General features: G+C 37.7%; 2 protein-coding genes across 2 annotated transcripts; both read left to right on the forward strand.

The window, feature by feature from the left end:
- Positions 1-943: 943 nt before the first annotated feature.
- LOC133858047 (fructokinase-1) lies at positions 944-6,850 on the forward strand. The gene is made up of 5 exons (XM_062293465.1): positions 944-1,495; positions 3,008-3,258; positions 3,375-3,666; positions 5,241-5,393; positions 5,874-6,850. The coding sequence occupies exons 1-5, from the start codon at positions 1,145-1,147 to the stop codon at positions 6,258-6,260; spliced, it is 1,434 nt and encodes a 477-aa protein (XP_062149449.1). The 5' UTR covers positions 944-1,144; the 3' UTR covers positions 6,261-6,850.
- Positions 6,851-7,832: 982 nt separating this feature from the next.
- LOC133857794 (uncharacterized) lies at positions 7,833-11,608 on the forward strand. The gene is made up of 4 exons (XM_062293140.1): positions 7,833-7,949; positions 8,140-8,183; positions 8,590-8,676; positions 8,796-11,608. Exon 4 carries the CDS (start codon positions 8,902-8,904, stop codon positions 11,164-11,166), a length of 2,265 nt encoding a protein of 754 aa, XP_062149124.1. The 5' UTR covers positions 7,833-7,949; positions 8,140-8,183; positions 8,590-8,676; positions 8,796-8,901; the 3' UTR covers positions 11,167-11,608.
- Positions 11,609-12,968: the final 1,360 nt, after the last annotated feature.

Here is a 12,968-nt window from a genome sequence, read left to right on the forward strand (position 1 = left end):
GGATGGTCCATGGAAGTCGATTTAGAATATGCATCTTATGCATGGACCGCTGTTTCTAATCATACAGACTATTTTCAAATACTAAACAAACAAAATCTCAGATTATAACCCATGCCAAAAGTGAATGGCAAATCACGATCATGGTATATAAAAATTTCCAGTTGAAAAAGCCTTGCCTAATAACAAAGATTCCCTATCAATATCATCCCCCACACTGCAACTTGACTGGAGAAAGATTTTTCCCACTGAATCCAATGTTCCATTTCAACTTTTGACATATAATCGACTTTATATATTATTACACTTTAAAATAGAGAACATGAAGTTGGGAGTTGAAATCCTACTTGCACAATAATGAAATTGGAATTGAGCTTCCCTGAAATTTCTTGTAATCACAAAAATATTTTATAGGTCAAAGATTAATTAAACTATGTAAGCTTTCAAATATTTTAAAAAGTCAAGTAATTAAAGGGGTGGTCAGCTATCCAAGAGTATAGTTTGGGTTGGCCGATGACTATGAACCTTTAAAGAGGTGGTCAGCCATCCCTCACCTTTTGAGAGTAATGGTTAATTACCCTTAAAAAATGGTGCAACCAATCCTATAGATTAAAAGTGGATGCGACCACATTTAAGGATTTGGGTTCATGAGAGTGGTGCGACCACTCCAAAAGTTTTGAAAAAGAGTGGTCAATCACTTTCTCATCCAAAGTGGGCGGTCGGCCACCTCATGAGAGTGGTTAGAGCAATCCGACCATCCAAGCCACATTCTTCCGATGACTAACCACAGCCAAAAGGGTAAAACAGTGTCTCAACCTTTATTTATTGTTCCTTTATATTTAATTTTTAAGATTTCCTTCATTTTCAACGACCGAATCTATGAAGAGTCCTGCAAGGCTGCAGTTCCCTCAATACTTGGTTCCCATTCGTGAGACGGCTGGGACTAGTAAAAAATAAATAAAAAATAAAAAATTTAGCTTTCCATTTGTAGAACCCTTCAAAAAATTCCCACAGCATTCTAGTATTTAATTTTTATTTATTTAATTCCCCTCTTCACTGACTCACTCTCTCATATAATTCTCTGCTTTCCCACTTCTTCTTCACCCTTTCAAGTTTCAAGTCTCATCCTGCAATCCTCTTCTTCTGAATGCCTCTCGAATCCCCAGTCCTTTCTTACAATGGGCCATCTCCACACCCAATCCTACCCCGAAAACACAGGCTGGCCCACCCCGTTTTCCCGCCATCCCCGCGCTCCGTTGTGTTCAGCTGCAGAGGGGTCGGAATTCAAGTTTCGCCACCCAAACCAGACTCCGGAGGCGGCTTCGTACAGCAGGATTGGAAACTGAGGAGCGTCGGGGTCAAAGATAAGGATATGGACGTTGCGACCTTGGGAAATCTGTGCGTGGATGTTGTGCTCGGTGTTCCCAAATTGCCCCCGAAAAATCCTCACGATCTCAAGGCTTTTATGGACCGCTTGTCGGCCTCGCCGCCCGATAAGGTTCGGATTCCGGTTCTGGTTCTCTTTTGTGAATTGAAATGCTTCAGAATTTTTTTTTTTGGGGAGTTTAAAATAAAATTTGAGGAAGTTATGCTCAAAATGTGCGAGTTCTTATTGACCCATTTGAATTTTTGCGTCTCAGAGCCGAATTTGGTTTTATTTTTTGGTTGGGAACAATGCAATTAGAGTTTGCTTTAACCGTTGTATTAACTCTTGTTTTCTCGTGGGTTTGAAGATTTTTTTTAATACAAACATTAGCTAGAACTCACTTTGGAAACCGGCTTGCATAGGAGGATACTAAGAACTTATATACACATAGTTAACATCGCAATTAGTTATGTGGGACACTTAAGATGGTAACTTACTACCATGCTTCACAGCCTATACATAATACAAGACATTTTAATCCAGCCTATAAGTTGCCCCCTCCACAACTCGACCACAAAGCTCTAACCCATTCGATCCCATACATAGCCTCTATACTAAATGATACAAACCTCATGTAGAACTCAACCTTAAAAATCAGCTTGCAAGGATTGGGTGCCTAAGAGTTTGTATACATATTTGGAAGCAGGTTTATTTATGTGTTTTGTGGGGTTTGTGGCGTGAAAAAAATTCTAGGCCTTTTGAGGATGTGGAGGTTACAGTTGGGGCTATTTGTAGAAATGTGCTTAATATGTTATATTTGTGGGTGTCGGCGCATAGCCTGGGTCGTATGTCGCTTGCTGATTTTTTACTTTCATGTTCGTTTATTTCCTCTGACTAGGGGCTCTTTTGTATACTTCCTGTGTACTAGGGTTGCGCCCCTTTGCGCTTTTTAATGAATTATTACTTATAAAAAAAAATGAGTTTATATACACATGATTAAGATTACACTTAAGCCATGTGGGAGAATCATAACATGTTATAAACACAAATTTATTTATGTAATTTTCTGGGTAATTAGGAAAATGATGTATGATGATTGGTTGGATTGAATTGATTGATGAAGGAAATTGTATTGATTTGAATTGATTGATGAAGGAAATTGTATTGATTTGAATTGATTGAAACTAGAAAATTGGGGAAAATACAATGAGGGTTGTTTCGAGGACAACCTAGCCTCCAAGAAAAGAAAAACTCAATCTGATTAGGGTTCTGGACAATTCCTACAATACACACTTGGGCCCTTTTATACTAATGCTACTATCAGTCTAACACTAACATGGGTCACAGCCCATCATTCATTGCAGCCCATTTACAACACATACAACCCAATTACAAAATGCACACCTACTAAGAGACCCCTTACATTTTCAGGTTTGATATATAAGTGCCTTTTTTTTTTTGGTTGAAGTGTGTTTCGACTTTTTAAATGATTAAATCATGAATAAATGTAAAGTTTACTGATTTTTGGTAATTTGTATTGAATATTATGAATGATTCCCGGTACAGTTGTTCAGATGCTGTTTGGGATTTTCATGTGAAAGGTTGATGACTTTGGACTTTGATTATTTGGTTTTGCATATATAGCAATACTGGGAAGCCGGTGGTAACTGCAATGTTGCTATAGCAGCAGCAAGGATGGGACTTCGTTGTGTTGCAATTGGTCATGTGGGTAATGAGATTTATGGACAGTTCCTCTTAGATGTGCTTCATGATGAGGGAATTGATATGGTTGGGATGATTGAAGATGCTGATGTTCTTGATGGTCCCAGTGCCTTTTATGAAACACTTCTTTGCTGGGTTCTAGTTGACCCTTTGCAAAGACATGGTTTTTGCAGGTAAAAATATTTAATTTTTTGAAAAAGAAAAATAAAACTTTCCAGGCTGTTTAGAAGCTCCCTGAAAATGGCCCTTTTCGGTAAGTGTATCTGATTGAACCTATTCTGTTTGTCAGTCGGGCTGATTTTAGTAAGGAGCCGGCATTCAGTTGGTTGAGAGGACTAACCAAGGAAGTAAAGAAGGCTATTAAAAAGTCAAAGATCCTGTTCTGTAATGGTTATGGCTTTGATGAACTTTCCCCCAACTTGATTAATTCAGCTCTGGATTATGCTGTTGAAGTTGGCACATCAGTCTTTTTTGATCCTGGACCACGTGGAAAGAGTCTTTGCAATGGAACACCTGAAGAACAGAGAGCACTTAGCCAGTTATTGAGGATGAGCGATGTTCTCCTTCTGACTTCTGATGAGGTTTGACTGATAACTTTCCTTAAATGTTACGGAATTACATTTTTTTTGTTGTTGTTGTTGTTTGTTGGTTTATTTGTGTACCCTTTCCAGTTTGTGTTTATGTTGCCAGGGACCTCTTAGACTTCCAATATTATGTTATATTAATTGTACTCATTTCAACAATATGCAGTTAGTGCACCATTCTTCTCTCAAGGGCCATTTCTGTTTCTTGTTAAGTTCGCAAAGCCGCTCTTTTGTCATCAATACCTTGATCCGCGTTCTTTTTGGTTGTTCTCACATCCTTGGAGCAGCTCCAATTTGAAACATATTGAACATTCGTTGTGGTGTTGCTACTTGTTTTCTCTATGCACGTCTAAACTGCCTCAACTGATTCTCTGTCAGTTTTATCACATATTATCCTAAACAATTTTGTTAAGTGCATTTCATGGCCATGTTAAATATTGATCACCCAACATTTTGTATAATGGAAAATGGCTTGACTTATATATTGTAACTTCCTATTTGTTTGATTGGTATATATATTAACATTTGTCTTTATACTTATCATATATATATATATATATCAGTCAACACCCAAATGCCTCACACCTATCCCAATTAAATCAGCTATGCATTCTCACCAACTATTCAGGATCGTCAACATATACTCTTTCCGCCATTCTATCCCATCTAAAATCATACTTTTTGTAGCCTCCCTATTGAACATATCCTTCTTCACTACTTATACCAATGTTATTTAGTGTGATTTGATTGCCAAGCGAATCATTAATGTGGAAGTCGTCAAATTTATCCAAACTAGTCAGTACAATTATTACCTATGGATTTGTGCAATTGGAGCCAAATTTTGCTGTAAGTGGAATTGACAGTGTTGGGACCAGCATCTGTTTGGAAGGACTCGTGCTTATTTCTTTTCCGTGGGTCAGAAAGTGTAAGACACTACATGTTTTATGGTCCTCTTTTGTGTGTTTACCACTTCATTGACATACTTTTCTGTTTGAGAAGAGTCTGAGATGCCGTGGAAACATGAAATATTATGCAAATTATGGGATGTGGTATGGCTAACAACAGTTGGAATGATGCATGCTGTCCACTATAGAATGGGTGGTGGGGATTGGCTCATTTGGATCAGTTGTTCAGTACACAATGAGCTAGTTCAAGAATACACCTTATAATTCTATTGAACTAAGTATTTCCCCTAGGATCCTATTCTTTCTAAGTACTTGGGAACAGGACTAGCTTTACCCACTGGACATCTTATTATTAGTGAGATACCTCATGATTGATTGACTTCTAGTTCTATAGATGGACTGATTGTATATTAATGATTCTTTTATGCAATGAGTACCAAAAATTCACATTGCAAAGTTGATATTAAGAATGTGAAGGTACATTCACCTTAGAGGAATTATTGATTCACGTTGATGACAAATTAGGTATGATGTAGCACAAAGATGTTCTCCTTATTTCTTTGGATTTCCTTGTTGATTTTAGTAAATAGAAGCGAAACTCTGTTTGTGTGTTGTTTGCTAGATTTTCTTTCCTACCCTAATCCACTTATGTTAATGATTTGCCAGGCCGAAGCATTGACTGGCATAAAACATCCAATATTAGCAGGACAGGAGTTGCTCAAGAAAGGGTTGCGCACAAAATGGGTGATTGTTAAGATGGGATCAAGGGGTTCGATTCTAATTACTACGTCAAATGTATCTTGTGCTCCTGCATTCAAGGTAATTTATAATCCCAACTTGGTTTCTTATGACATTTCCATGAGTTCCTTTTGAACTTTTTTTGATACCTTGATGTTGATAATTGTTGTTGAAAGTTTTTGCTCACAATAACAGTATCTAGTTTGGGGTTAATAATGGCACTCAAGTTTGTTCTTCATGTTCAATTTAAACCAAATATTGTACCTGTTTCTTGCTGTTGGACAATAGTGTCAGCCTTTTGTGCCAAATCATGTTCAAATTGTTTTAACAAATGACATAAAACCCAAGAGTTTGACATACTAGTCTCTGCTATATTTTGTATTAAACCTATCACGTAAACTGATAGTGCTACAACTGATTTTCTTCCAATAATGGGAAAAAGTCCATGTCCGTCAACTCCCATGGAGTCCATTATTCTAACCTGCCTGAACGCCTTGTCCATCTTCCTTTCTTTCCTAATGTGCAATGAAATATGTAATTCATATTCTACAATGTGATCAGGTGAATGTCATTGACACCGTTGGGTGCGGAGATAGTTTTGTGGCAGCTATTGCATTTGGTTTTATACACAATATGCCCATGGTTGGTTCTTTAGCTGTTGCAAATGCAGTGGGTGCTGCAACCGCAATGGGTTGTGGTGCAGGCAGGAGTGTAGCAACCTTGGAGAAAGTAGTAGAAATCTTAAAGGAGGCAAACCTCAATGAGGATGATAAATTTTGGAATGAACTGCTTTCTGAAAATTTGAGTACTCAAGAAATTACATTTCTCTCAAAGTTTGTCATAAATGGAAACAACAAGCAGCTGAAACATATTGCGCTACAGAAGGTGGTCTCTGAACTGCTGCCTAAGCTTGAATCTTCACGTGCAGAGGGAAAAGTTCGGTCTTGACAGATTAGGAAGAACTGTAGCTTTTCAGCTAAGGACTTGATTTTTTAGGAACAAAACAAATTCATGCTCTCGGTTCTACTGGGTTTGGTTGCCCTCAAAAGTCTACTGCCATGCAATGAGGCCTGGCTGGGACAATAAACACAGATTGGATTGGTATTGGCTCAAGGAGTTAGCATGGTTGCATGTACAGCCTGTTTTTTTCTTTTTTCTTTTTTTCAGTGCAGATGTTGGGTGATTGTATTGCTTAATAGTTTTAGCAGCAGTGCTTTGGCATGCCTGAGAGCTTTACATCTGAATTGGGTTACTGCAAGCAGCTTCTTCATAAATTTGTGAAGATGTTCCTTTTTTTGACCATTGAAACATGAATACTTCCAGAGCAGGTACCAATGTCTCCTTGCTTAATGTCGGTATTGTAATGTGATTTTTCCTGATCAATAGCATAAAGGAAACAATCTTACCTGTTTTCGATAATAAACTTCTCAAGTTGAATGTCACCAAGAGTCCATGTAAATGATTTCATGAGTGGTCCTTCTGAATTCATCAAAACTTGTTTAACCAAGACCCTTTTTATTCAGTATCTTTATCCATCACTACGAATTAGTTGTGATTGAATGGTGAGATTTTTCAGAATATTGATCCATAACTTTCAGTACTTTTGCCTATTTTATAAATAACAAAGTTTTTCTTCAAATTGGGTCGGAGGAAATTTCTTTGTTTATTAAATCAACACGTGTCCAAAATGTATGTAATTTTTTACATATATTTTAAAGGATGCATGTAATTCTTACTTACATTTTTAAAAATGCATATAAAAATTAAATGTCAATTTAATTGATTGAAGTAGAGAAATTTCTTTCATCCCAATTTCGAAGAAAGCTTTGTCCTTATAAAATTAAACAACAAAAATCGTGATAACTTGAGATTTTGCATTACTTACCATATAATTTCCTTTTTTCTCAAAATCTTTAAATTAATCAGCAATATCAACCAGAGAATTTATTTGAGATATGCTTAGAATCCAGAGGGATAGACACGGTTTGGGATGGAAATTATAAAAACAATTCCTTGTGGCCATAGTCATACCGATAGCTACTCCTTAGGTAAAGGTTTTTTCTTTTTCTTTTTCTTCTTTTTTTCAATCCTATGAATTTAATTTTTTTACAAAAAAATAAAATAATAATATTAAAAATTACACTTTTATTTCACTATTATCTCACCATCTTGATGTAACAGTGTGAATCAAGACATCTCTTGTTACTGAATATCAATGGTCAAGTTTGAAATTCACTGCTTTGAACACAAACCCATTAATATATAATTTGAAGAGAAAAAATATATATATTTGGTACACGAAATATCATCTAATAATATAATCCAAGCCAAACTCTCACCACTAAAATATCATCACGGCCTAAACTTTGAACGGGGGGACCCGATCCAGTAAATCCATTGGAATTGAAGGGCCGTGGGCCGTGGGATCAAATGAGTGTAAAATTTAAAAACACATCTCCTACCCTTTTGCGATGGGGGTAAAATAGGCACAGTGTAAAAATAAACTCCATGACCTAAATACCCTCTGAATTGGGTAACCCTAAGCGTTCTGAGCCCCAAAAACTCCAAAGCACATCGCCTACCCTTTTGCCCCTGCAAATTTCTCAGTCTTCCCCTTCTCTGCCCTTCATCTTTGAGGTTTTCCCTTCTGCACCCTAAACCCCACCCCGCCACACTCTAAACCCTTCTCTCTCTCGCTCTCTCTCTCTCTCACGCACTTTTTTCTTTTATTCACACATTTTTTCATCAATGCATTAATCTTAAACCCTAATTAACTTTTGTTTATTGGTGTCTAATTAATCTGTTTTTGTTTTTTAATTTTTTGCAGGTTCTGTTAGAGGTTGTTTGTGGGGAGGTCGTTATAACTTATGCGTGAGTTCTAATTTCTTTTCAATTTTTTTTATCGGTTTCTGAGTGGAGAAGTTTTCTGTTTGGTTTCCGAGAAATTTTAAGGGAAAGGGAAGAGAAAACGGAAAAGGAAAAGGAAAAGCAGTATAAATCGAACGGTTTAGCAATTGAGTTAGGCTCGGTTGGGCAGTGTAATGGGAAACTTGACTCTCTGTGTGTTGTTTTGGTTTCTCAAAGAAAAAGGAAAAAAAACCCAACTGATGTTTTGTCCCACATAATGAGAAACATCAGGATTCTAGTATGTTGTTACTTCGTTTTCTTATATTTTCTCGGCAACCAAACTGAGTGAAACATCATTAATGTGTCTTCTTTACATGATTGATTTCGCTATATGAATTTGTGTTTACTGATTAGTTTTCTAATTTCTCAGTTCGTTCGGCTTATTTTTGAAAGAACCTATGTGTTGGAGGAGAACTCGGCTGGGTAGAAAAGAAAGCAAGTTGAGGGTATAGTTTAGGTAATGCTTTTGTGCTGTAATTGTTATAACCTTTTAATGACTTTTTCTTGTATATGTTAGTGCTTGGTGTGGGAGGAAAAGAAAGGGTTTTGATTCACAGGTATTTGTTTTGTGGACAGGTCTAATTGGAAACACATAGGAAAGCACTGGTTTTTTTGGCCATAAGTTGAGCTTTTGATTTCATTGATACGGTTGGTGTTTATTGTGGTAACTGTTTGATTTGTTATGGCCAACAACAACTTGATTCTTGGTCAAAAGCGGGATTTATCATTGATGCCGGATCAACATTTTGCACTAGGGCAGCATCACAATGTGATTCTGAGTCGTAGTCATAATTTTGGATCAGGGCAGACTCATGATCATGGTTTGGATATAGGACCTACCCATGATCATGGACTAGCTCTTGGCCCGACACATGAACATAGAATGGCTCTTGAACATACACATGTTGAGAATTTTGGTGAATATGATTTAGAGTTGGATGGAGATAAGGATTCCGAAGCTGATCAAGAGCATGCTGATGTTGACAACCATAATAATGAATTGTCTCTTACTGCTCAGGATCATGACTTAGACTTATCCGATAATCATGAATTGGCTGTTGTAGAGAACCATGATCTTCATGAGAGCTTAGATCTAGCTTTGGACCAGAATCAGGAAATGAGTATTGTATCTGGCTCAGATATGCAGCAGCCTCTACTGGTTAGTCCTCCTTTCCCTCAGTCCCGAGCCTTAGTGCTAGATTCTAATGATAAACTGACTGTTGGGCAAGAGTTTCCTGATGTCCATAGCTGCCGAAGGGCACTGAGGGATGCAGCCATTGCCCTTCGCTTTGAGATGCAGACAATCAAGTCTGACAAGACTCGTTTCACTGCCAAATGTTCAAGTGAGGGATGCCCTTGGCGAATTCATGCTGCGAAGCTTCCAGGTGTTCCTACTTTCACAATTAGGACCATTCATAAGCCACATACCTGTGGTGGAATCACCCATCTTGGTCATCAACAAGCCTCAGTCCAGTGGGTTGCAGAGTCTGTGGAACAACGCCTGAGGGAAAATCCTAACTACAAACCAAAGGAGATATTAGAAGAGATCCACAGGATCCATGGGATTGCATTAACGTATAAGCAAGCATGGAGGGGAAGGGAACGAATCATGGCTGCAGTCCGTGGGTCATTTGAGGAAGATTATCGTCGGCTTCCACAGTATTGTGACCAGATCAGAATGACAAATCCAGGAAGTATCGCGTTTGTCTATGGAAATCCTGTTGACAACTGTTTCCAACGACTCTTTGTTTCATTTCAAGCATCCATTTATGGGTTTCTAAATGCATGCCGACCTCTTATAGGTCTTGATAGGACTCCTCTGAAAAGCAAGTATCTTGGGACGCTGCTTTTGGCTACTGGTTTTGATGGAGATGGTGCTTTGTTTCCTTTGGCATTTGGTGTGGTTGACGAGGAAAATGATGATAACTGGATGTGGTTCCTTTCCGAGCTGCATAACCTGCTTGAAACTAATGCAGAGAACATGCCAAGGCTTACAATTTTGTCTGATAGGCAGAACGGAGTCATGGATGGAGTAGAGGGAACCTTCCCAACCGCATTTCATGGGTTTTGCATGCATCATCTTAGTGACAGTTTCCGGAAGGAATTCAACAGTGCTGTTCTTGTCAACCTTCTTTGGGAGGCTGCACATGCTCTCACTATCATCGAATTCGAAGCAAAAATCCTTGAGATTGAAGAGATATCACAGGAAGCTGCTTACTGGATTCGACGGATTCCACCTCGCCTGTGGGCCACAGCATATTTTGAGGGAACAAGGTTTGGGCATCTCACAGCTAATGTAGCTGAATATTTGACAACTTGGATGGCTGAAGCTTCTGCGCTTCCAATAATTCAAATGATGGAGTATGTACGTCGGCAGCTGATGACTTGGTTCAATGAGCGTCGTGAAGCAAGCATGCAGTGGACCAGTATTCTTGTTCCTTCTGCCGAAAGGCGTGTGTCAGAGGCTATTGAGTGTGCGCATAACTACCAAGTGCTCCGAGCAAATGAAGCTGAATTTGAAGTCATATCCCATGAAGGATCACATATAGTGGACATCCGCACCCGGTGCTGTTCGTGTCGTGGATGGCAGCTCTGTGGGCTGCCCTGTGCTCATTCCGTGGCGGCTCTTCTCTCTTGCAGGCAGAATGTTCATCGGTTTACTGAAAGTTGTTTCACTGTGGCAAATTATCGCAAGGCATATTCACTAACGATACACCCAATTCCAGATAAAGCCCTTTGGAAGGAGATGTCATCAGAGGCAATTGACGACGACGGTAATAAAGACACTGATGTTATCATAAATCCTCCAAAGTCACTTCGGCCACCCGGACGTCCAAGAAAAAGACGAGTCCGCGCAGAAGATAGTGGTCGCGCGAAACGGGTTGTGCATTGCAGCCGCTGCAATCAGACTGGCCATTTCCGAACAACATGTACAGCACCTATATAGATTCCAGTATGCGAGTTGGGCTATGACCCCTTATACCGTGCAAAGAAAATCAGTTCTTTTGGATATATCTCTAGCTTTGGTTATTAGCTGGTTCTGTTTTCAGAAATATTCTTTACTTCTATACATAGGCTTCTTCAGATAAAAATTTAGTTTAGACAGGCAATAGTATCGGATGTTTGTTTCATTGTTTCGGATTTTAGACATAGGCTAAGTTTTTTATTTGTTATTTTTCTTTGAAAAGAGACATAGGCTAAGTTATTTCCTTTTATTTGTCATTGAATATTGCTTTGTTCACTTCAATAATTTAAGTTCTAGCATGTTACAACAAGAGTTGGAAATTTTTTAGGTGATGGATGATTGGCAAATCCATGAGCTCGCTTGGATACTTTTCCGTGTGTTTCTCGAAACTCAAAAGTAACCATATTCTAGTGGCTCTTCAAAATGGTCTATACCACGGGCACATTTCGCTTTGTTTTGGTTGTATCGGACCCAAAAGAAGACGATCGAACTTTTTGGATAAAAAAGATATTGCAAGTATCTTGGAGTAGTTGACTCAGAAATTTGCTTCGCATAACGTACACATCATAGAGAAATAATGTTAAAAGGGGAAAAAAATTAAATTTATTCTCTAGGTTTTCATGTGATTTCAATTCAGTATGTAAGTTTCTAATTTTGGTCAAGTTTTTGGGAAATGCTTGCTGGGGGACACTCAACCGTCCCCCAGCACCCATTTATAATAAAAAATCAATTTCTTTTATTAAAAAGAGGCTCACAGGGGACGGATAAGTGTCTCTTGTGTAGCAAAGTTCCAAATTTTCATTTGGTTTCAAATGTCATTTAATTAATTCACCGTCAAATTAATTATAAGTATATCATGTCAAACTAATTAATTAATCACATGGTTCTTGTTTGACATGAATATATCCTAAATAATAACTTTAGGATATATTCACATGGCACAATTACTTTCAAGTTATAAATTATATCATAAATAATTTTTTTTTTTTTTTTTTTTTTTTTTTTTTGAAGAGGTGTCTAGCCAATTGTATCGCTGTGGCACATCCAATTAGTACATGACGTATCGAATGAGATCCACGTGAAATTAACTGATTGATTTGAGGTGACATCGTTAATTACTTAAACGGTAAATTGACTCAAATTAAATATATATATTTTTAAAAAAAATTGGTAAAGGACCTAATACAAAGCTAAAACCAAAAACAAAATTAAACAACTACATCAAAGACCGAGGGTGTAGGGGTAAGAACAATGAGAATGCTGTCAAAATAAGATCTGCATGCAATCCAATTTGTTGCATAATGGGCATAGATATGGGGATAAAGTCTCATGAGAAATATGCGGGAATAAAGTCAAAGATATCAAAGAGATGATAGGTGAGACATGCCAATCTTGAGATAAGCTGGGTATTGAAGAGCTTAAATAACAACCTAAGGGAGTAATGCTAAACAAATCCCCTTATGTCCTCTTAAAATTGATGTGACTTTTAAAATTATTATTGAATTTGTGAGAGATCATTATTGAATTTTGATTCAATGGTAATTTTAAAAGTCACATCAATTTTGGAGGGATACAAGGGCATTTAGCATTACTTAAAACTAAGGACCTAATTGGCAAAACTAAAAATTCAGAAATTAAATTAGGATAAAACCTAAGGACTAAATTTAATATTACCCTCGAGTAAATTACACTTTTCCATCCTAACCACAGGTTCATTTGTAACGTCTCCTTAAAACTTTAAATGACCCGTGATCTGTGAGCTTAGTTGCTCAAATTTGACTTAC

The sequence above is a fragment of the Alnus glutinosa genome, chromosome 14 (genome assembly GCF_958979055.1).
Source record: "Alnus glutinosa chromosome 14, dhAlnGlut1.1, whole genome shotgun sequence".
In the NCBI taxonomy this organism is placed as follows: Eukaryota; Viridiplantae; Streptophyta; class Magnoliopsida; order Fagales; family Betulaceae; genus Alnus; species Alnus glutinosa.